At 38.3% G+C, this 22,881-nt stretch overlaps 1 protein-coding gene across 13 annotated transcripts in view; it reads right to left on the bottom strand.

The window, feature by feature from the left end:
- Positions 1-22,881, bottom strand: part of Cask (calcium/calmodulin dependent serine protein kinase) — a 350,715-nt gene that overhangs the window by 40,507 nt on the left and 287,327 nt on the right. For all 13 annotated transcript variants that reach the window (XM_060375163.1, XM_060375171.1, XM_060375166.1 and 10 more), the window contains 4 exons: positions 22,097-22,174; positions 19,747-19,827; positions 8,324-8,512; positions 1,207-1,285 (listed from right to left, as the gene is read on the bottom strand). In XM_060375163.1, the coding sequence (XP_060231146.1) occupies positions 1,207-1,285; positions 8,324-8,512; positions 19,747-19,827; positions 22,097-22,174 (427 nt within the window). The remainder of the gene's footprint in view (positions 1-1,206; positions 1,286-8,323; positions 8,513-19,746; positions 19,828-22,096; positions 22,175-22,881) is intronic.

Consider the following 22,881-nt stretch of genomic DNA (forward strand, 5'->3'; position numbering starts at 1 on the left):
AAGAATGAAGAAGTGGCCATGATGGAGCGGTTGAACTGATGAAAGTGTTACTATAGAGATCCAGGAAGAAAAAGAAAAATAATAAAAGAAAGTCTGGGCCAGCAGTAAAAGGCTCTTGCCACCAAGCTTGACAATTTGAGTTCCATTCCTAGAATGGGTGGAAGGAGAACTGACTCTTGCAAGTTGTCCTCTGACCTCTATATGCACTGTGGCATCTGTGTGTGCACACACACAGAAAAATAAACAAAATAAAGATATTGTTTAACTTCAATGTATGGAAAATTTTCAAGGTAACTACTAATATCACAGAAATAGGGTGCTGACATTAAAAGTAAGAAGTTAGGGGATAATGAAACAAAAAAAAATCTCCAAAAAATGAACAAGAAAAGCAAAACAGTAGAATCATCACAAAAATATTAATGAACTACTCTATCAAAAAACAGTGTTCAAAACTGATCCCAGATAGTCTATTACCTTAATCTCAGCACTCAGGAGGTAAAAGCAGGAGGATTATAAAAGTTTAAGGTCACCCTTGGCTACATTGTGAGCTTGTGGCCCATGTGCCTAAATCATATAGTCAAATACATGAGTTCAAAGAGAGGTTTATAAATAGACATTGAAATACTCCATATAATAAATAGATATTCTAAGATGTATTAGTAGGTCAAACATACAAAAAAATAATCAACACGTAGAAGAGTTGAACAAAAACATTAACAATAAGCCAATCAATCTATAGGGAATTCTGTATGTAGCAATTACAAAATGAAGGTTCTTCATAAAGGCACATTTACAAAAATGATTAAAGTGTTATGTTACAAGAGAAGTCTTAACAAACCTCTGAGAAATGGTGTTACGGACCACAGTTTCTGACCACAACACAAGTTAGCAGTAAGTTACAGAAAGATGTCTAGAAAAATCTCCTCAAATATGGTAAAAAAAAATATTTGTAAATAATTTATGGGCCAATGAAAAATGATAGAAAAATGTAAGAACACTGATGAATGAATTATAACAAATTGTTGCATATCAAAATTGGCGGGGCACAGATAAAACAGTACTTAGAAGTTTTGTTTTACTTTATTTCATAAGACTAAAACTCAAAGACAAACAGCTCTTTTGTGTGAATCATAAAAACACCCCCCTTCCATTAGTAGGTATAGGAAGAATTAAGGAAGGTAAAGAAAGATGACAGGTGGAACTCACCTTGCCTGTGAATCATACCCCCATGCATGATTCTTGCAACAATACAATGATTTAGCTCATTCATTTTCAAAGTGATTCCCTGTTAAAAAACAAAACAAAAAAAACAAAACAAAACAAAACAAAACAAAAAAAAAACAAAGTTGGTGAGGGTACAATGAAATGAAAGCACTATGATTTTCTTGAAAATATTTTCTGGGCCTTGGAGCTGGGAATCTTCTCTTCTACTTCCATTATTCTTAGGTTTCATCTTTTCATGGTGTCCCTGATTTCTTGGATGTTTTGTGCCAGGATTTTTTTTGATTTAGTATTTTCTTTGACAAATGTATCCATTTCTTCAAGTATTATCTTTTGTATTCTGTTGGTGATGTCTACCTCTGTGGTTCCTGCTCTCTTCACTAAGTTTTCCCATCTCCAGTATTTCCTTGGTATGTGTTTCCTTTATTGATTTTATTTACATTTTCAGGTCTTAAACCATTTTATTCATTTCCTTCACCTGTTTGATTATGTTTTCCTGTATTTCCTTAAGTTATTTATTTGTTTCCTCTTTAAAGGTTTCTGTTTGTTTTATTATCTTTTCCTGTATTTTTTTGAGGGATTTATTCGTTTCCTCTTTAAAAGATTCTACCATCTCCATAAGCACAGATTTATGGTCGTTTTCCTGTGTTTCAGCTGTGTTAGGATATCCAGAGCTTCCTGCCATATTGCCCTGGTTTTTGTTGATTGTGGTGTCAAATTCACATATGCATGTTTATGTTAAACTTACCAGAACTTACAGTTTGAAATATTTTATGTGGGTTATAAAATAAAACTGTTATTTTGTAGAATAAATAGAGGGATACACTAATATAAAGTATACATCGTTATGGGGAGTAAAAACCTTTTAAAAATTGGCATATCAAATTGGCATATAAAAAATTGGCATATAAAAAGTGATACGAAAAAAATTGTAATTAAAAGATTAAAATGTACTACATAAATGTACTCATGCTATTATAGCAATCAAAACACCATCAAGTAGCATTTCTGTTATAGAAAAATTTGTGTGTGAAATAATAGAGGGTCTTCATTTTCTATATATTCTCTAATGATTTGTAATTCCTCTAATTAATTCACCTACAGCAAAATTTTTGTCTTTGTTGAATAGTATTGCATTGTTTAGAAACACCAATTTGTTCATGCATCCTTCCACTGCACTCCATACAGTTTTAGCAATTATGAAAACAAAAATCAAAAAACAAAATGACATTCCTGGTTCAATTCTGTACTTAATCATAACAATTTTTTTAAAAAAAGATCTGGGACATTTAATGTATTTGTACATCATTTTCTGTGTTAATATTTTAGTACATACACTGTTGAAAGGAGCATATATTAGTGTTTTCATTTTTTGTTAATTTGCTTGGCTAAAATTATGTTTAGAAAAATCTGCATCTATATTCATGAGGGATTCTAATCTGTACTTTTCCTGTAATATTATTGCTTGGTTTTATAACGTAGCACTGGCTTTATAGAATGAGCTGTGAAGAGCTCATTCCTTTTCATTGTTTTGGGAAAAATCTATGTAGAATCATCTGCAGCCTGTCTGGGATGAAGAGACTTTTTTTTTTTTTTTTTACATCTCTTCAGGATACACTAATGCAATAGTCATATGGTCATTTTCAGGATTAGTCTGATTTGATTGAAGCTGTTGAGATTTTTGTTTTCTATTCCACTGATTTCTACGTTCTCTCTCTCTCTCTCTCTCTCTCTCTCTCTCTCTCTCTCTCTCTCTCTCTCTCTCTTTCTTTTGGTAGGACTCAGAATTGAATTCGGGGCCTCACAGGTGCTAAGCAAATATTTCACCACTGAACTATATTGCTATTCTCATTTATTTTTATTGATTCTTATTCTGTCTTCTACTCATTTTGGCTTTAATTTGTTCTCTTTTGTCTTGATTTTTTTAAGGTGGAGATTTGAGACATGGTCACTGATTTTTAAAACATTTAAAATATATTTAAATATTAAAATACATTTAGTGTTATATATTTCTCCTTATTAAGCACTATTCCAGTGGCATCCATAAAATCTGATGCAGTGTAGTTAATTTTCATTAATTGCAAAATGCCATTTAGCTTCTGATTTCTTCTTTATCTATGGCTTAATTCAAATTGTATTGCTTAGTTTTCAAGTATTTGAGATATCTTATTTTTTTTTAAATTTGTTTTCGCTTTTTATTTATTTTTGAGTCTTGGCTGTATTAGCCTCAAATTCACACTCTTCCTGGTTCTGCCTCTTGAGCGCTAGGATTACAGGTATGCAATACTATGCCTGGGTTCTATCTGTTATTGTCTTACCTATGAGAAGTGTAGGGATAAAGATGGAGCAGAGAGTGAGAAAATGGCCAATGAATGGCTGGCCCAAATTGAGACCCACTGCACGGGAGAGAGCCAAACTCTGTCCCTATTAATAATACTCTGGTATGCTTGCTGACAGGAGCCTGGCATAACTGTCATCTGAGAGGCATAATCCAGCAGCTGATGGAAACAGATGCAGAGACCCCCAGCCAAGTAATAGGCCGAGCTTGGGGAGTCTTGTGGAAGAGTGGGAGGAAGGATAGAGGGAGATGGAGGGACACCACTAGAAGACTTACAAAGTAAACTAACCTGGGCCTATGGGGGCTCACAGAGACTGAACCACCAACCAAAGAGCATGCATATGTAGCAGAAGTGCACCTTGGTCATCATGTCCTAACAATGGGTGTAGGGGGCTGTGTCTGACTCTGTTGCCTGCCTCTGGCTCCCTTTCCCCTAGCTGGGCTGCCTCGTCTGGCTTCAGTGGGAGAGGATGCGCTTAGTCCTGCTGTGACCTGAGGTGGCAGGGTTGGTTGGTACCTTTTGGGGGGCCCTTCTCTGAGAAGAAGGAGAAAGAGGAATGAGGGGAGGGGTGCATGAGGGTTTGACTGGGAGGAGAGGAGGGAGGGGTGGGCAAGATCAGGCTGTAAAGTGATTAAATAAAGAAGGAAAAATTTTCTAACTCACTTTCACTGTGGTCTGAGAATAAACTTTGCTATTCACTTCAGCTTCATTTGAATAGAGTGGTATATTATTTTATATCATATTATTTTTTAAATTATTTAATTTTTTATGTGCATTAGTGTGAAGGTGTCACATCTCTTGGAATAAGCATTACAGACAGTTGTGAACTGCCATGTGGGTGCTGGGAATTGAACCGGGGTCTTTTGGAAGAGCATACAGTGTTCTTATCCACTGAGCCATCACTCCAGGCCCTCATATTATTATTTATATTAGGTATTATTTTATTTTTCAGTGGTATAGCTTTCCTATCCTTATTTTGAAACTTTTTTTTTTTTATAAAGTGCGTTTCTTGCATTTCTTCTTAGCTTTGGGTTATCTACAGATGTTTTTATTTGGTCTATTTCTGAAAGACACTTTTGCTGGTCTCTCCAGATTCTTAGCTCCATTCCCTCAATCTGGGCACTCTGCCTGCTTTGCTTCAGAACTCCCTCCGGTGCACTGGCTCAGAAACTCTCTGAAGGCAGTAAGGCGGGACAACTGTAAGCGTTACTGGGTTTGTATCCCCTCTCTCAAAGATCTCTGTCTTTTATTGCTTGATGTCCAGCCATTCTCCCACAGAATTGAATATTAGTTACAACTGCATCTGTTTCAGATGAGAGGGCCAGAAGCTTGAGTTTCACAGTGATATTTAAAGCTATTTTACATTTTACTTTTCAATCTTCACTATTAAAAGATCACCTTCCATAAACATATTTTTGCAGTAGATTTGGTTGATCCTAAGAATGTCATGGGGGGGGGGTGTGCTGCTGCTAAATAATGCTGACTCTTCAGTACACTCTTCAGATTTAAGTACACTCTTCTCTTCATGGGAAGGGATATGGAGTGCCACCGATTTATGTGTCTTTTAACAAGATTAGTTTATAGGAAGGCTGTCCTGAATTCGAAGAGGTTAGTAGTAGGTATTCAATTTTGCCTCTTTGGAGAATAACATTCTGTCAGGAAGCTTCAAGGAATTTTCTGAGAATTTATAGTCTAGCTTAATTAGAACCATGCCACAAAATATATTTTTTGCATGGTTCCTATTTGGAAGCTCTCAGATAAACTTAGGCAAGCGCTGCGAAAAAGTACAGTTCACGAAAGGATTCTGGTCCTAATATTCAGTTGTAATGTTGTTTCATTTCCATTTTGTATATTCTATCAGCATGCGTGATTCCTTGGACAAGTATTCTGTGAAAATGCCATAAACAAATGCGTACGTCAAACTGAGTTTCATAAGGGAAATAATGGTGCAACAGAGATTCCATCCTTAAAGTGAAAAGGTTTCTGTATTAACTAAACTAACATGAGTGGGAACCTACTAAGTGCCAGACACTCTTTTAGGCACAACAGTAAAGGAGCCAGACATCTTCATTGCTGGAGAAATTTACTTCAAACCGACTGTATCAACATTTTTTTTTTTTTATTCTGTCTTCCCCCAAATTTCTCTGCAGAGAAGAAGTGACTCATATTCTGTCTTCAGGGAATGCATTGGCTTAGCTTGGAATGGGCATCTACTCCTGAACCTGTCAAAGCTTGAGGACTTTGAGGGTGGCATATATACCTGGTCTTTCATTGCTTACACGAGCTGTCCTCCTATTGTGTAAAAGGAGTCCTCCTAGTTAAAGTATGGTCTTTGTCATTTCTAACTGTGACAGTCCCAATCAATAGGGCAATAATTCTGAGTACAGTGTTGCAAACTGGGAAAACACAGGGTATAAAGGAAAGGTAGCGCCGTTAGGGAATGTCTGTATCACTTGCGTCCCTAGGCAGGAGAGGTCATGTAGACATAATCTGCACAGTAATACGGAGCAATGTGGAAGACAAGTGAACAGGCAAACAGTCATAGTAATTGCAATGGAGTTCTATTCTGTTTGTTATTATATATTTTACATAAAATAATTCCTGTTTTTGTGGCAGCCAGTGAAAATGTATGCCATCACCAAGATCACGAGCGAGATTAGCCTTTCAAAGGAGACTTCTAAGGAGTGATTCAAGGTAATTTTTGCTTTCTGAAAAACTAACTCAGAGAGAAATGTGTGGACTTTTTCTTAATCGGTTTAGTCAGCCCTCATCCAAAGGACAAGCAACTGCCATTAGCTTGCTTTGGATTATATGATTACAAGATACTCTGGGACCTCCCTGTGGCCCCTTACACCTTTCTGTCTGCTTTGCTTGGCTGAACATTAAGCCCTCCTACCTTTCCTTTCCATGAACAGCCTTCCAGCTCTGTTGTTACTGGGGCTATAAGACTGCTAAGCTGCAACCTGCTTAGAGAGGACTACACTGTGGGAAGTGAGCTCCAGGAACGGGCCACGTCTTATCTGCCCCTCCATCACAGGTATCTCATGCAGTGATGTATCATATGGACTTTCAATGTTTGCTCACTGGGGGAATCAAAGCATAAAATGAAACACTTGACTTTTACAGTTTTGAGGGACCTCGAGATCATTTAGCCAGTGTGCTTCTTAGAGGTGAATAACCTGAAGTCCATGGATATGAAATGATATGTACAAGGCCTCGAAACCTGCTGCCACCCATGCTCTTAAAACCAAGGGTTGCTAAGCCTAGAGAGTACCAAGCAGGTAGCCGATTTGCATGCCCCCTGTGTGCTGCCAGATAATGGTAAGGCAACTGACAAAGAACAATGGACAAGAATACACACAGCAGTGTCTACACCTGAGGGCTCTCTGGAAATTTTGGTCATAGACCTGCTCTTCTGTATTTCTTCATTATCTGGAAGGCAATTGGTCAACTTTCTTAAATAGGTATTTTGCTTTCTTTAAAGCTCTGAAGAAAAGATATGAATGCATATATTTGAATGTTTTCCCCCCTAGAAATGTGCTCCCATCTCAGTCTTGAAAGTTGCCCAGTGTTCTGCCTCAATGTCACTGTCTCCTTGTGCATTCAATTGTATGAACCTGAAGGTTAAGAGCCGTCCTTGATTCCCGCTTCTCTCACTGTAACCTACTATTTGCCTTACTGATTTACCTTCATTCATTCACTCCTTTTCTGAGACAGGATCTCAATTAGCGCAGACTGACCTGGGACTTGTTACACAGTTCTGTGCTGTGATTACAGGCATGGGTCACCATGCCTAGCTCTTTCACTCTTTCTATCTTGACGTATATTCTACTAGTTCTGAGTACCAGCACCTCTTCCCTGTACTATGGCAGTGTTGGTTTGGTTATTTCATCTCCCTAAACTCTATAATACAGTTTTCAGAGTGCTAGTTTTCTAAAATGAAAACCTAATCTAGCTCCACACTAAAAACATTCAACAGCTTTTTGCTGTTTTTAGGCTAAAAACCAGACCACTATAACATATCATTCAGTACTTGTATGGTCCTAGCTTCACCACTTACCATGCTGCCTGTCAGCCAGCTGCAGTGCCTTGTTTACTACCAGGATTCTGAGCGTTTTCTTTTGTTTGCCTGAGCTGTGTGTGTCACTTTAGTTCCCCGTCCTTTCCATCTGCACAGTGACTACCCCGGGGCCCTTCCTTGGTCATCTCAATCTACGATGCTCCCAAGAGTAAGTGGAGGGACAGCACCAGTTGTCTTCTAACTGTACGCCTCAGCATGGGGAAATGGAGGAGCAGGTCGACGGGAGTGGAAGAAATCTTATTTTAGCAACACTGTTCAGGTCTCTGAATGCATCCTGAATGATTTTTCTTTGAGTTTTGGTGGAAGCAAAAGATACGCAAAGTACTGAAATCTTTATTTCACATCATCATTCTTCTTATTTATTTATTTTTTTTACAATGCTAATACTTCAAATGCCCTCATTCTTTGCTCTATGAGATAGTTCTTACATTCTGGAGTAATGTACCTCTTCTTGGAGAGTTGAAAAGTAATTGTTACAGTAGAGCTGTGATGGCCAGAATGTCTGAGACCTGGTGTCGGGTAGAATAATTCTTGGAGAAAAGGGCAGGAGAACTGATGATCTGGAAACTGATTTCTTTGGGACCACCCATGATCAGTCTCCATCCTCCTTTCCTTTCTCTTTGAGTAGCAGTCTGTACAGGGTAAAGTTAGTTGACTATTAACTCAAACTTTTCCTACTTACCATTGGTTCATCTGTGTTCTTTTGGAACTGTACCAGCCGAACTCTGGTCACATTCTCCATATCCATGTCTCCGTTAGCGCTTTCTGGAGAATCGCCATTTAAATAAGGAGAGGTTGGGGGAGGTGTGACCCTTAATGCTTCATCACTGTAAACTTCATGTGCCACTACATCATGAGTCTGAAGTAAGGCCTGGCATTTTTATGAAAAAAGGAAAATATTATTATTCCATTCCAGCAGAAATCTGTGACATGAACACATGTAAAATTGCTTCTCAAAAGTATTTTTTTTTCATCTAAAGAGACTCCAAACGAACTACACCTCTAAACTATCAGACCTCAATTTCTTTGTGGCAAATTATCATGATAGATGGATTTCTTTTTAAACACAGAATGAGCAGGTGAGGGAGCAAATCAATGAATGGATGGAACTGTCAATTACCAGGGTTAGCAGTGTCATCTGGTGTTAGGCTACAAAACTGTAATTAACGCACATTTTCAAATCAAAGCTGATATACTGCAATTTTGAATAATTTTGCAGAAAGAATAATTTATAAAAAGAGCCAGCAAATTTGCATGGGGCTTTAAATGGATATAAACTGTAAAAGACATTATGTAATAATTACTGTACTCAATAAGCCTCTTTCTGTGATATGAATGAAAGGATGAAATTAGTATCACCTACTAGTAGGTTGGGCAATGGAAATGGAGAAGCATGGATCAAGAAGGACACACGACCTTCAGCTTCATACAACTGAATGGACAATTACACAGTGACATCGCTGGTGTCTACTATAATATTTTTATATAGTCTAAAGGATGGAGATAATTTATAACATGATTTAGGCAATATGATGAAAACTGTACAGCTGTAATTAAAATACTTACGATACTAGTTTTCTTTTCTTTCTTTTTTATTTTTAATTACTTTTATTAATTACAGTTTATTCATTTTGTATCCCCCTTCCCTCCCTCCTCCCCTCCCAAACCCATCCTCCCTTTTCCCCACCTGTGTCCCTCTCTCAGTCCACTGAAAAGGGAGGTCTTTCTCCCCTTCCCTCTGACCCTAGTCTATCATGTTTCATCAGGAGTGGCTGCATTGTCTTCTTCTGTGGCCTAGTAAGGCTGCTCCCCCCTCGGGGGGGGGTGATCAAAGAGAAGGCCAAATGGTAGGAACTGGAAAAGATCATCCTGAGTGAGGTATCCCAGAAGCAGAAAGACACACAGGGTATATACTCACTCATAAGTGGATATTAGATATATAATATAGGATAACCATACTAAAATCTGTACACCTGAGGAGGCTAATCAGGAAGGAGGACTCTGGCTAAGATGCTCAATCTCCATTTAGAAAGGCAAAGAGGATGGACATTGGAGGAGGGAGAAAACAGGGAACAGGACAAGGGCCTACCACAGAGGGCCTCTGAAAGGCTCTACCTGCAGGGTATTGAGGCAGATGTTGAGACTCATAGCCAAACTTTGGGCAGAGTACAGGAATCTTATGGAAGAAGTGGGAGATAGTAAGACCTGGAGAGGCCAGGAGTTCCACAAGGAGAGCAACAGATCCTAAAAGCCTGGGCACAGGGGTCTTTTCTGAGACTGATACTCTTCTTTTAGAGATTTTTTCTTTTTATTCTTTAAGAGAAAGAACATGAAGTTGGATGGGTAGGGAGGGAATGGTAAAGAAAATGATAAAAAATATTCTGTATAACGTCCTCAAAAAAAAGTTCTGTCTAAACTCAGACCAGCTGTAGATGCTGCTCTATCCCCAACACACCAGTGCTGCCCTCTCCTTCTGCTTTTAACTCATTTTATTGCTCTTCCTTTGTTTTTTTATTTTTTATATTAATTACAGTTTATCACTTTGTATCCCAGCTGTAGTCCCCTCCCTCCCTCCCTCCCAATCCTACCCTCTCTCCCTCATCTCCTCCCATGCTCCTCTCCAAGTCCATTGATAGGGGAGGTCCTCCTCCTCTTCCATCTGACCTTAGCCTACCAGGTCTCATCAGGACTGGCTGCACTGCTTAATTTCCTAAAATAGCACACAAATTATACAATTCAAAATTTAAATTTTTATACATATTTATATTTACTGTTTGTGTATATGTGTGAACACATGCATGAGTACACATATGTGCCATGGTGTTTGTGTGGAGGTCACAGGGGTGACCTGTGGGACTAGTTCTTTCCTTCTACCATGTGAGTCCTGGGAACTGAACTCAAGTTGTTAGATTTGGCAAAAAGTGCCTGTGCCTGATGAGCCATCTCATCTCAAAATGAAAACCTTTGAAATGTTTTGTTCATTTTTGTTTTTGGAACCCTTGGATAAATCTGACAATTAGCATTTATTTTGGAGACAAGGTCTCATATCTTCCAGGTTGGCCTTGAATTCACTATGTAGGAAAGGGATGACTTTTACCTTCTGTTTCTACCTCCCAAGTTCCAGAATTACAGGGGCACACCGCCATAATTGCTTCATGTGGTGCTGGGAATGAATGAAGCACTCTACCAAATGAGCTATGCCCTAAATTGAAAATGATCACTTATTCATTTTGTAAAACTTACTAACAAAGGAAAATTATTTCTTTATATTGACATCTGTATGTCACGTTGGTGAACTTCAATAATAAATCTCTTATTTCTTAAAAAAAAAAAAAGGATACACTTCTGTTTTCTGTTCCATCATAAACCCTTTGTAATAAGCATGAGAAATTTTAGCTCAAAGAGAACTTACAACTGACTATTGGTCTGCTTGGATCTTTATACAGATTAACGTGTGTATGCTAACTCTAAACTTGGTTTCATTTTCATCTGTAATAGGTGTGGTAATAAGATATGCGCAGATAATGAAATGCAATTAAATAGTATTTTGGCATCTGAAATGATATCCTAAAAGGCTGATCAGAGCCATGATTTAGCTATTTAAAAGTCATGCATACAAGGCAAAAATAAAGTAATGATGTGTTAAAACAAGAAAAGGAGCTGAGCAGCGGTGGTGCACACCTTTAATCCTAGCACTGGTGAGGCACAGGCAGGCAGATCTCTAGGAGTTCGAGGCCAGCCTGGTCTACATAGTGAATTCCAGGATAGCCAGAGCGACACAGAGAAACCTTGTCGCAACAAAACCAGAGCCTGCCAGCAAGCCAGCCAGCCAGCCAACCAACCAACAATGCAAGAAAGAAGATGGTGTTGCCTTGTAGGTAATCAGAGTAATCTATTTATTCTGATTCTAATGGAAATACTGCCACCATCCCAGGCTGCTGTTCTCAACAGCAGGTTTGGGTGAGGGTGGCTGAAGGGCACCAACAATGCACACAGCTTTAAAGTAGCTACTGGAGACTGTAACTACTAAGTGTGGAGGTTGGACCATGTGGGCAAATCTTTCTGTGCTTTAACTGTAGCCACCAAAGAAGTGAGGATTTAGAGCAGAGAGACCAAATCAGGAATGGGCTAGCTAGAGAAATTGGTTTGTTAAGATCAGGTTCACTATCTCAAAAATAGCGATGTCTTTTATGACTCACCATGCTTTGTCTTAATGGTAAACACAGGCAAGCTTTCACAAAGAAGAGGTCAGCCCCCAAGTCCCATGAATTGGGTAAAATGTTTATGCGGCTTTACCTGTGTTTAATATATTATTTACAAGGAAGAATGCTTATTCTCAATCATAAAGCACTGTCAAACTGAATTTTTAAAAAGTTTAAATTATGTTGCCAAATAAGGTCCTATTTGATATTAACTAGAATGTGCTGCTGTTAATGATTGCTGCCACACAATAAAAACGAAATCCTTGGTTCTAATTCACATGCAAACAGAAGAGGGGGAACATGTACAAAATGCTTAGAATAAGGTTAAAAAAGAATATATAAGATAAAAAAATAAGGAAACTGAAGTTTGACCATTTTCCTTTAAGTGTATTATATGACTGAGCAATTAGTACTAGGCTGAAATAGCTGGTTGTTTGTTTGCAGACACATCCTGCTATATAACCAGGTTGGCCAAGAGTTTGCAACCCTGTCTCAGCATCCTGAGTACTGGACAGCAGGTTTGAGCCTCAATACAAAGCTTAAATTTATCCTTATTTTTTTCTCTTAGGTTTTTTTTCACATTTGTTTGCTTACTTTCTGTGTTTGCACATGTGTTTGAACCCATGAATATGCTTGCCATGGCACATGTGTGGAGAGCAGAAGACAGCTTGTAAGACTTGGTTCTCTCCTTGTTCCATGTGGGTTCCTGGGATTTAACTCAGGTCATCAAGCTTTACCAGATGAACCCTCACACTGGTCCCTTTATTTCCTCTCCTTTAAGTTATTTTCAAGGTGTCCATGTTTTAAGTACTTGGTAACTGAGAGTTAAATACTCTGGTTATAATGATTAGAAAGCAAAGCAAAGTCCAGGTAACTGAGCAAATTAAGTATTAAATCACAAATATGCTAAGAACAACACTGGAACATCGGTAAAAGAAAAATATTACATTTATTAAAATATCTCTACATAGCTACATTTAAAAAAAACATAGGGTTTTAAAAATCATTATTAAAATATGTAAGAAAACAAACAGAATGTTTAGGAGAAAAACTTTAGTACATAAAAGCTTATTTAATATGTACTTTAGAATTTTATTTCTTGTAAGGGATAATATCCACATGTATACTTGTTCAATGTAAGCTCAGAGGGAAATTCATTTTTATTACAAATCGTCTGCTTTTTAAGAGCCTGAGCTTAGGAGCCAGCAAGATCTGGCTTTCACCTTTGAGAGGCTATATTTGAGAGGTGGGTGACTTTAAACAACTATTTACCTTACAGGACAATTTCTACTATTGGGACTAGCACAACCTTCCATCCCGATTCTAAGCAATTTTTGTTGTTCCCTACCATCTCCAACATGAAATCTTAACTTGCCCATCTGCTGCCATCCTCACCTTCCTCTTTAAGCCTCCATCTTTTCTTTCAATGTCTTCCAACTGGTCTCTCTCCTACAGTCCATTTAAACATGTGAAATCCAGCATCTTCCACCCCATTCTTTTTGAGACAGTGCCTTGGCATGTATCCTTAGGTGGCCTGATACTCCCTATATACCTCAGGTTGGACTCAGACTTGTGGGCACTCCTCCTACCTCAGCCTATTAAATGTTGGGATTACAGGAATGTGCAACTATGTCCAGGAGCAACCTTGAAAGCATGGATTGGATCATATTTTCTTGCTTGCAATCACTCGGTACAATCACTACTTTAACCAGGAGAAAACCCTACACTCTTTACCAGGGTCTGGAAAAGCCTTCTTGTTCTGGCCTTTGTCAAGCTCTGTAGGCACTCTGTACTACTTTCTTTCCTTTCACTCAGGCCCATCTTTAATTGACTTAGTTCTGCTCCTTGAACCTACACAACTTCCTTCAGCCACTTCCTCCTGCTTGGATATTCACGGGCCCAGTTCTTCCTATAACAAGTCTCAGCTTAGCTAACTTTTCAGAAGGGCTTCCCCAAAAGGATATAACATAGCTCATATTTTGCTGTGGCCTCCACCATCTCTTCCTCATAGTTATTATCACTGTATAAAGTTACTAAGTTAATTGATGTGTTCCGTCTGTTTCTAATCATCTATCCACCCCCGGCTTCTAGCCTCACTGAAATGAGAAATTCCATGAGGGCTGGGATTGTGTTTTTCCTATTCACAACTAGATCATTAGTGGCCAGCATAGTATACCTGGAGCACAGTAGGCACTTAGATATTTTTTAAAAAAATGAGTAAAGATGTCATTTAAGTACTGAGCTATGTATTCAAGGAATTTGAGGAATCATTTCTGAAGATGTTTACTGATAGAGGCAGGAACACGCCTCTATCTATATGGCTTAAGCAATCCTACTCCAAGATAAATGAGAAATGAAAACACATGTCTGTACACACACACACACACACACACACACACACACACACACCAGGCTTCGAAGGTAGATAAGCTGTGAGGAGCTTTGATTTTTTTTTTCTGGAAAAAAAACTTACCCCATTAAAAAGGTCGTATTTGAGTATGTTCTATTTTATTTATTTAGTCTCTATCAAATCTAAAAGATTTACTAGTTTGAAATAAGCCTATATAATTCTCCGAAGTAGCTCAGGTTATATAGCAGTTTATAGTCAGATAGGTCTGTCCAAAAATGTGGGGAACACCACTGCACAGAGCAACGAGTGCTGAAGTGAAACTGCTTACAAATGGGCCAAATGGTGCTCAGCGTTTTACTGAGATGTTACAAAGTTCTGTTCACAAGCAGATGACACACTGTGGGGGAAGTAATAATCCCCATTAGCTAACACTGGTGAGGCATTAAGCTATGTCATGACAAAACAGGTGAAGCACAGTAGACAAATCTATATTTAGTCCTTTTTCCAAATAAAAGAGTTTAGGCTCAGGTTCACGGTTATTTCACAGCAGTAAGGCTGGAGTTTAACCTGAGGCTTGCCTGAATTCAGGCGCACTTATCCCATAGAAGACGTGATATCTGAAGAGGAATGAATTATAATCTGGAGAAGCACGGCCCCCACATATGCAATATCAGTGAACAAGATGATATCAAGGGCAATTAACTCCTGTTAGTTTTGATTGTTCAAACTTGAGGATACTGATAGGGCACCGAGTCTTTTTTATTTTCCTTCTCTAGTATACAGAGGACAACAGCAATTGAATGAGATCACAAGCTCAGGAACCTAAACTGAGACTAGGGTAGACAAAAGAGACTGCCCAGGCCCATTCTCTAGGGAAAGTGACATTTTCAGCAGGCCAGCTTGTATTAGAATACCACACATAGGAATAGAAAGTGAAAAAGAGAAAGTTAATATGATTTAGAGTAATTAGAAATGACTTTAACAACAAAGGTGGGATTCAAACTGAGTTTGGCATTGACACATCTCAGCTGTAAAAGAGTGCTCACCCATAGAAGAAAAAGTGGGGGAAAGCCTAGAACTGATTGGCACAGGAGACAACTTTCTGAACAGAACACCAACAGCACAGGCTGTAAGAGCAACAATCAATAAATGGGACCTCATGAAACTGAAAAGCTTCTGTAAAGCAAAGGACACTGTCATCAGAACAAAATGACAGCCTACAGATTGGGAAAGAATCTTCACCAATTGTATATCTGACAGAGGGCTAAAATCCAGAATATAAAGAACTAAAGAAGTTAAAAAGCAATAAATCAAGCAATCCAATTTAAAAATGGGGAACAGAGCTAAACAGAGAATTCTCTGTAGAGGAATATCGAATGGCAGAGAAACACTTAAAGAAATGCTCAATGTCCTTAGGCATCAGGGAAATGCAAATCAAAATGACCCTGAGATTTCACCTTACACCCATCAGAATGGCCAAGATAAAAAACTCAAGTGACAACTCATGCTGGAGAGGATGTGGAGAAAGGGGAACCCTCCTCCAGTGCTGGTGGGACTGTAAACTTGTACAACCACTTTGGAAATCAATCTGGCGCTTTCTCAGACAATTAGGCATAGCGCTTCCTTGAGATCCAGCTATACCACTCTTAGGCATATATCCAAAATATGCTCCAGTACACAACAAGGACATTTGTTCAACCATGGTCATAGCAGCTTTATTCATAATAGCCAGAATCTGGAAACAACCCAGATGTCCCTCAATGGAGGAATGGATACAGAAATTGTGGTACATTTATGCAATGGAATACTACTCAGTAATGAAAAACAAGGAAATCATGAAATTTGTAGGCAAATGGTGGAATCTAGAAAAGATCATCCTGAGTGAGGTATCCCAGAAGCAGAAAGACACACATGGTATATACTCACTTATAAGTGGATACTAGACCTATAAGATAGGATAAACATACTAAAATCTGTATACCTAAAGAAGCTAAGCAAGAAGGAGGACCCAGGGTAAGATGATCAATCCTCACTTAGAAAGACAAATGGGATGAACATTGGAAGAAGGAGAAAACAAGAAACAGGACAGGGGCCTACCACAGAGGGCCTCTGAAAGACTCTTCCTAGCAGTGTATCAAAGTAGATGCTGAGACTCATAACCAAACCTTGGGCACAGTGCAGGGAACCATATGAAAGATGGGGGAGTTAGTAATACCTGGAGAGGACAGGAGCTCCACAAGGAGAGCAACAGAATCAAAATATCTAGGCAGAGGGGACTTTTCTGAGACTGTCTCTCCAACCAAGGACCATGCAAGGAGATAACCTAAAACCCCTGCTTGGACACAGCCCATGGCAGCTCAGTGTCCAAGTGTGTTCTCTAGTAAGGGGAACAGGGACTGTCTCTGACATGAACTCAGTGGCTGGCTCTTTGACCCCCTGCCCAGAGGGAGGAGCAGCCTTGCCAGGCCACAGAGGAGGACATTGCAGCCAGTCCTGATGAGACCTGTTAAGCTAGGGTGAGATGGGAGGGGAGGAAGACATCCCCTATCAGTGGACTTAGAGAGGGGCAGGGAGGAGATGAGGGAGGGTGAGATTGGGAGTGAGTGAGGGAGAGGCTACAGCTGGGATACAAAGGGAATAAAATGTAATTAATGTAAAAAATTAATTAAAAAAAGTAATTCAGGAAAATACAAACAGTTGGAGAAAATAAATAAATTCCTTTTTTAAAAAGCCCAAACAACAAACAAAGAAGCAGTTGAAAGAAAAAAAACAAAAAACTGTTCAAGACCTGAAAATGAAATAGAGGCAACAAAGAAAGAAAAACAAATAAACAAACAACCAAAAAAAAAAATACAAACAAACAGAAGAAATTCTGGAGATGAAATATTTGGGAATGTGAACAGGAAGTACAGAGGTAAGCTTCATGAATAGACTGAGATAGTACAGAGAATCCAAGCTTGAAGATACCATAGAAGAAATGAATATGCATTTCAAATCTGAAAAACTCCTGACACAAAGCAGGAAATCTGAGACACTATAAAAAGACCACACCTAAGAATAGTAGAAAGAGAGGAAGGAGAAGAATATCAGCTCAAAGGCCCAGAAAATATTTTCAGTAAGGTTACAGAAATTTTTCTAATCTAAAGAATCATATGCCTATGAAGGTACAAGAAGCTTACACAATACCAAATACACTGGGCCAGAAAAGAAAGTCCTCTTGCTTTATAATAGTTAAAATGCTAAACATACAGAACAAAGTATATTAATAGCTGTACAGTAAAAAGACCAAAACACTTAAGAACAGACTTACTAGATTATGGCTGACTTCTCAATGAAGACTTAAATTAAAAGATTGAAAAAAAATCTATTTTCTAAGTGAAAAAAAAAACTTTAATTAATGAGCAGAAATTGGTTTACAAGATTACAATAAATTCTCCTAAAGCTGAATGAGAAAAAAAAAAAAAAAAAGAGTGCTCACCCAGACACAGAATTGTATTTCTAATTCACTACCACCAGATAAAATGGAATTAAACATTCCCAGAGATGTGCTTGAGTTTGGTCATTAAAAAAAGTTAGCAAAATTAAGGAGGGGAAATAGAAAATTGCTTCTTTCAAATGGTTTCTTAGAAGGACAATGTTAAAGTTTGAGAAATATTTCATGTAGAGTGAAATAGTAGGCACTTAAAAAAAAAACCTCACAGCTATCCATACGATACATACATATGTTTGATTGTAACTCTTATTTTTCAAACTAGCATTTAAAAGAAACAGTTGTCACCAGAACAACAAGGTTTTAAAGTGACATTTTTCACCTAGAGGGAAGGTAGTTGGATTTTCAACTCTTTGCATATATTCTGTATCTACACCCGTGACTGTTTAAAAAATGTTATATTTAGCATAGATTTCCAGCTGTAATTGTGCTTTTTTTTTCTTATGAAAAATGATGTCTTGTTTTTCTTATGCGTCTGTGTCTATATACCTGTGAGCATCTGACTTTGGAGGCTGAAGATGTTGGATCCCCCTTTGACTGGAGTTACAGCAGGTATGAACCACCTGACATGGGTGCTGATAACCGGCCGTGGGCCCTTTGGCAGACAGCAGACAGTCTCAGCCACAGAGCCATCTTGTCAACCCCTGCAGTTTTTCTTTTGACTTGCAGAGAAGTACACAGTAGATAGATAGCAGCAGTGGACGTTTTTTTTCTACAAAAAAGTTTCTTAGCTATTTCAGGTTTCTACTAACTGGCTAAATACAAGTATGATTTCCTTTTTTTCTTTTCTTTTCTTTTTTTTTTTTGAAAAAACCAATGAAAAAGTGCAAGGATTCTATACTGTCTAAAACAAGGACACCTTGAATTTAGTCCCTGAAACCACGTGGTGAAAGGAAGGCTCCTTCATCTTGTTCTTTGACCTCCCTGTGTGCATCGTGGCACATGTGCCTCACTAAATAAATATAATGCAAAAACTGAAGCCAGTTTTTTTTCTTTTAACTATTATTAAAAAAGAATTGCCCTCAACTTTAGTTCTTTGTGGTTTAGGTAGCATAGAGTTCCAGTGAGTGATGGAAAAACCATAAAGAAGCAGATCCTTATTTCAGGTCTACGCAGTCCTTGAAGAGGCACTTCACAAGCGGCACTTTTACAACTGTGATACGAGGGTCAACACCAGTAATAAAATCAAAATATCTGCTATTACCTTGGATTATAATCTTAGTGAGATGCTGTAGTCATGAATAACAGAGTGACATTTCAGTCAGTGACACACTATATAAACAGGGTATGTTGAAGCCAACAAATTCCTTGGGCTTAGCAACTTTGTGGTACAGTGCCTAGTTGCATGTCTGTGGTGGTGGTGCTCGTGTAAACAAACCTCCCACACAGTCAGCCAGATGAAAGCATAGTGTAGTTATCTATGGACCATTAGACTGTTACTGGCAGAGGGATTTACTGTGTTATACTTTTTGTTTATTCCTTTACGGTGTGTTCCTTCTACTTAGGAAAAGTTTATCAGGGTGATGCATGTTTATAATCTTAGTACTTAGGAGGCCAAGGCAGGAGAATCCTGAATTTGAGGCTAGTCTGGGCTGCTAGGTGAGCTCCTATGTCAAAAATAAATCAAAGCCAAAACTTAAAAAACACAATGAAAACAAAGAAATAACACATTTCCCTATAAAGATGTATGTTGTGCTATCCTGGCACAGGCTTGTGTTTATGGTGGCTCTCGATTTCACCATTTCTCTACTGCTTGTTAAACTGCATGTGGTTTTACTCATCATGAAGGGAGGTGCTTCCCAGGACTATGCCATATACATGTCTATACACCATAGAGCCTGGCCTACACTAGTAGCATATACCACGTAGGCTCTTGTAAGGACACTATGATGTGCTTACAATGACAGATTGCCTAATGACATGTTATTCAAAATGCATCCCAGCAGTAGGTGACATGGCTGTATAAGGATAAAAATACATTTGATGACATGAGCAATATTTTATGCAGGTTATTGAAAACTTCTTATGAAACTGTGTTTCATGTCTAGTGATGTATTACTTACCATGAAATGAGGTTGTGTTAAAATGCGCTTTAGTTCCTTTGCGTCATTATTCTCAGGGTAACATGAAATTTCTTCCAATACCTAGAAAAAAAATAAGATACATACTAGTACAAAATGAGATGAGCTTTACAAAGCATGGAACTCCTTTAAATTAAAAATCACGAGTGTTTCTGTAGCAGAAAAGGCGATTACTTTCAAAACATTTGTTGAGTTCAAAGGTTATTAAAATATAAGAATGATATGGATAGAAATAAAATGAAACAAATGCAGTAATTGTTTGCCTTCATTACCCAGCTCTGATGATACAAAAGTAACAAAATACTACAAACTAAATAAGAAAGTTTGTAACATATTTATTACATTAAGCTACTTAGCTTAATACAAAAGTCTTACAAATTTGCTCTCCAAATCAATTTGTACTAAAAGTTAATACTTGTCATTTACAATATAATAGCGCTACTAGTTCCTTCAAAAAGATGGCATAGGTTCAATGAAAACAACATACAAAAGAATGCTAATTAACCAGCATAATTAATTAGGAGTACGCTTAAGTAATTTTCCTTGCGGCCTGGTTAGAATAATGCTCTTTCGATGCTTTTCTTCCAACATAGAGAAAACCATGCTTCTACCAAAGGCTTTGATGAAATTCCGGAGAACACAGACCAAATTAAAATATTTAAACCCCTTCTGCCACTTTTCTTCTGCACTCAAACTTTCCTCACCAATTAGGCATTAACATTTCTTTTGAGTTGCTGAAATGGCTGCTTGCAAGTAAACTGTTCTTCAGAACTTCTCCCTTTCACCCAGGAAGGGAGTTCATCTGTTAACCTTAACCTGGGGCTCCCAGCCCACAGCAGGGCCTCTGTCTTTCTGAGTAGGCACCTGTGACTGCTCTAACTGCAGGTGGACGGGTCCATAGAGACCTCTATGCTGCACTCAACTTAATTCTTAAGCATGGAGCCAGCCCGTCTAGGATTGCCTCAGCACCACTCATGTAAGGGGCACCCAGCCTCTCTAGGACTCTCCTACATCAACCTTCAAGAACTTCAGAAAGGGTCCCCCTCTGCCTGAGTCTCAGATTTCAGCATCCTACCACACCACAGAGGGTGCTCTGCCACCTAATCACAGGGGACAAACGAAACACATAGGCGGAATGAAGAAATCGAATTCCAAAAACAAACAAACAAACAAACACCTCTCCACCCTTAGCAGTGTTTCTTATTCAAATGCCCAGTTCATAACTGCAGGTTATGTAGTTAATTCATATTGCTTATTGAGATTAAAGTAGTTCTCTTTGGTGTATTTTCAGCTTCTCTTCTAGGAAACAACAATGGGAAAGCACAAACTCTCTCTTTGCCTAGCTACTTTCATGGCCTGTGATCTTAAGTACAGACGTGTTATCTCCTAAGCTAGGGGAAATTCTTCAACTATATAGTTAGGTCAAAGGACGGTCCCCAGAGTGTTTCTGCAGCTGTCTATTTGGGATTTGTCAAGATTGGGCAGTGACTCGTGATTCCTGCCTGATGGTAAAATTCTTTTCAAAGAATACTTGCTGGGCAAACTAAGATTTTTCTTATCTTAGCCTTAGCAAGAGAGCAGGGGCCTGGCAGCCAGCACAGTCTAATTTCTTAGTGAGTATATAACCATATACAATATATATTTTAGCAAAACTCATGTTTAACATCTGCTAGGAAGGTGAATGGAGTGTTTCAACCTGTCATCCCAATAATGGGCTATATGGTGAGATCTTGTCTTAACAAAACAAAATCTGCTAGAAAAGGCATTATGTCTCCAATACTCTTTCGTTTAGTAATCACAACTTATATGAAATATTTTTTAAGGGAAATGATTGCACAAAAAACTTTAGACAATTAAACAGTGAAATAAAACAAAGTATTTACTAAAGGGGTAATTTCTAAATCATTCCAGTAGTAGAAAAAAATTATACAGGCATATGCTATACTTATAAAGCCAAATAAAGGCATAAAATGCTTATTACACACTACTACACCCAAATACTATACATCAAATTCTATATGCAAATGAACAATGAAAAAGACACAAAAATGGAAACCATTTTATTAGGATGATGGGATTCTGGGTGAATTTTATTTTTCAATATCTCTGCAATAACTCACACAGCAGAACCAGAAGGAGAAATCTGAGAACTACTGTTGCTGTTTCTTTGCTGCATGGATGTACAATGATAAACTTAGCAATAATAACCTGGGTATGAGTCAAACTGTGATCCTAAAGAGTGTGCCTCTTAACATGCACAAATGTCTTCAGTAAATAAAGGTAGCAGATGTGACAATGCTAATAAGTACTTTCAGAAAAATATGTCACTTACCTCTTTGGCTCTCTGTACTGCATCGCTTGGAGGATTCCTGATTTGTGGTGAAGACTTTGTGTTAATTTTGTCATAGAGCTAAAAAGCAAAAGAGATAATCCAATCAATACTCATCATGATTTGCTACAGTTAATGGCTTTCTGTTTACTATTTCAAAAAACAATATTTTTTTTCCTCTTAAAAATCAGGGTGGGGGCTGGAGAGATGGCTCAGCAGTTAAGAGCACTGTCTGCTCTTCCAAAGGACCGGGGTTCAATCCCCAGTACCCACATGGCAGCTCAGAACTGTCTATAACTCCTGTTCCAGGGACCTGACCCTGTCAACAGGAACTCAATTCCTAGGATTTACATGGTAGAAGGAGAGAACCAACTTTTGAAGGTTGTCCTCTAAAATCCACATATGAATACTCCCATTATTCCCTCAATAAAATACAATTTTAAAAAGATTAAAAAATACATGTAGTGGTGCTGGGCATGGCACATGTCTTTAATCCCAGCACAGTGAAAGTAGGGGTAGGTGGATCACTGTGAGTTTAGGACCAGCCTGGTTTACAAAGTGAGTTCCGGGACACCTGGAGCTACATAATAGAGAGACTCTGTATCAAAAACCAAAATAACAATAACTACCAACAACCATTTACTGAGGCAGTAAAGTGGCTTAGCGGGCAAAGGTGCTTACCATCAAGCCTGATGATTTGAGTTTGATCCCTAGAACCCACAAATGGTGGAAGGAGAGAACAGACTCCCACAATTTGTCCTCTGACTTTTACACATGTACTGTGGCAT

This window comes from Meriones unguiculatus, chromosome X (assembly GCF_030254825.1).
Source record: "Meriones unguiculatus strain TT.TT164.6M chromosome X, Bangor_MerUng_6.1, whole genome shotgun sequence".
Taxonomy (NCBI): Eukaryota; Metazoa; Chordata; class Mammalia; order Rodentia; family Muridae; genus Meriones; species Meriones unguiculatus.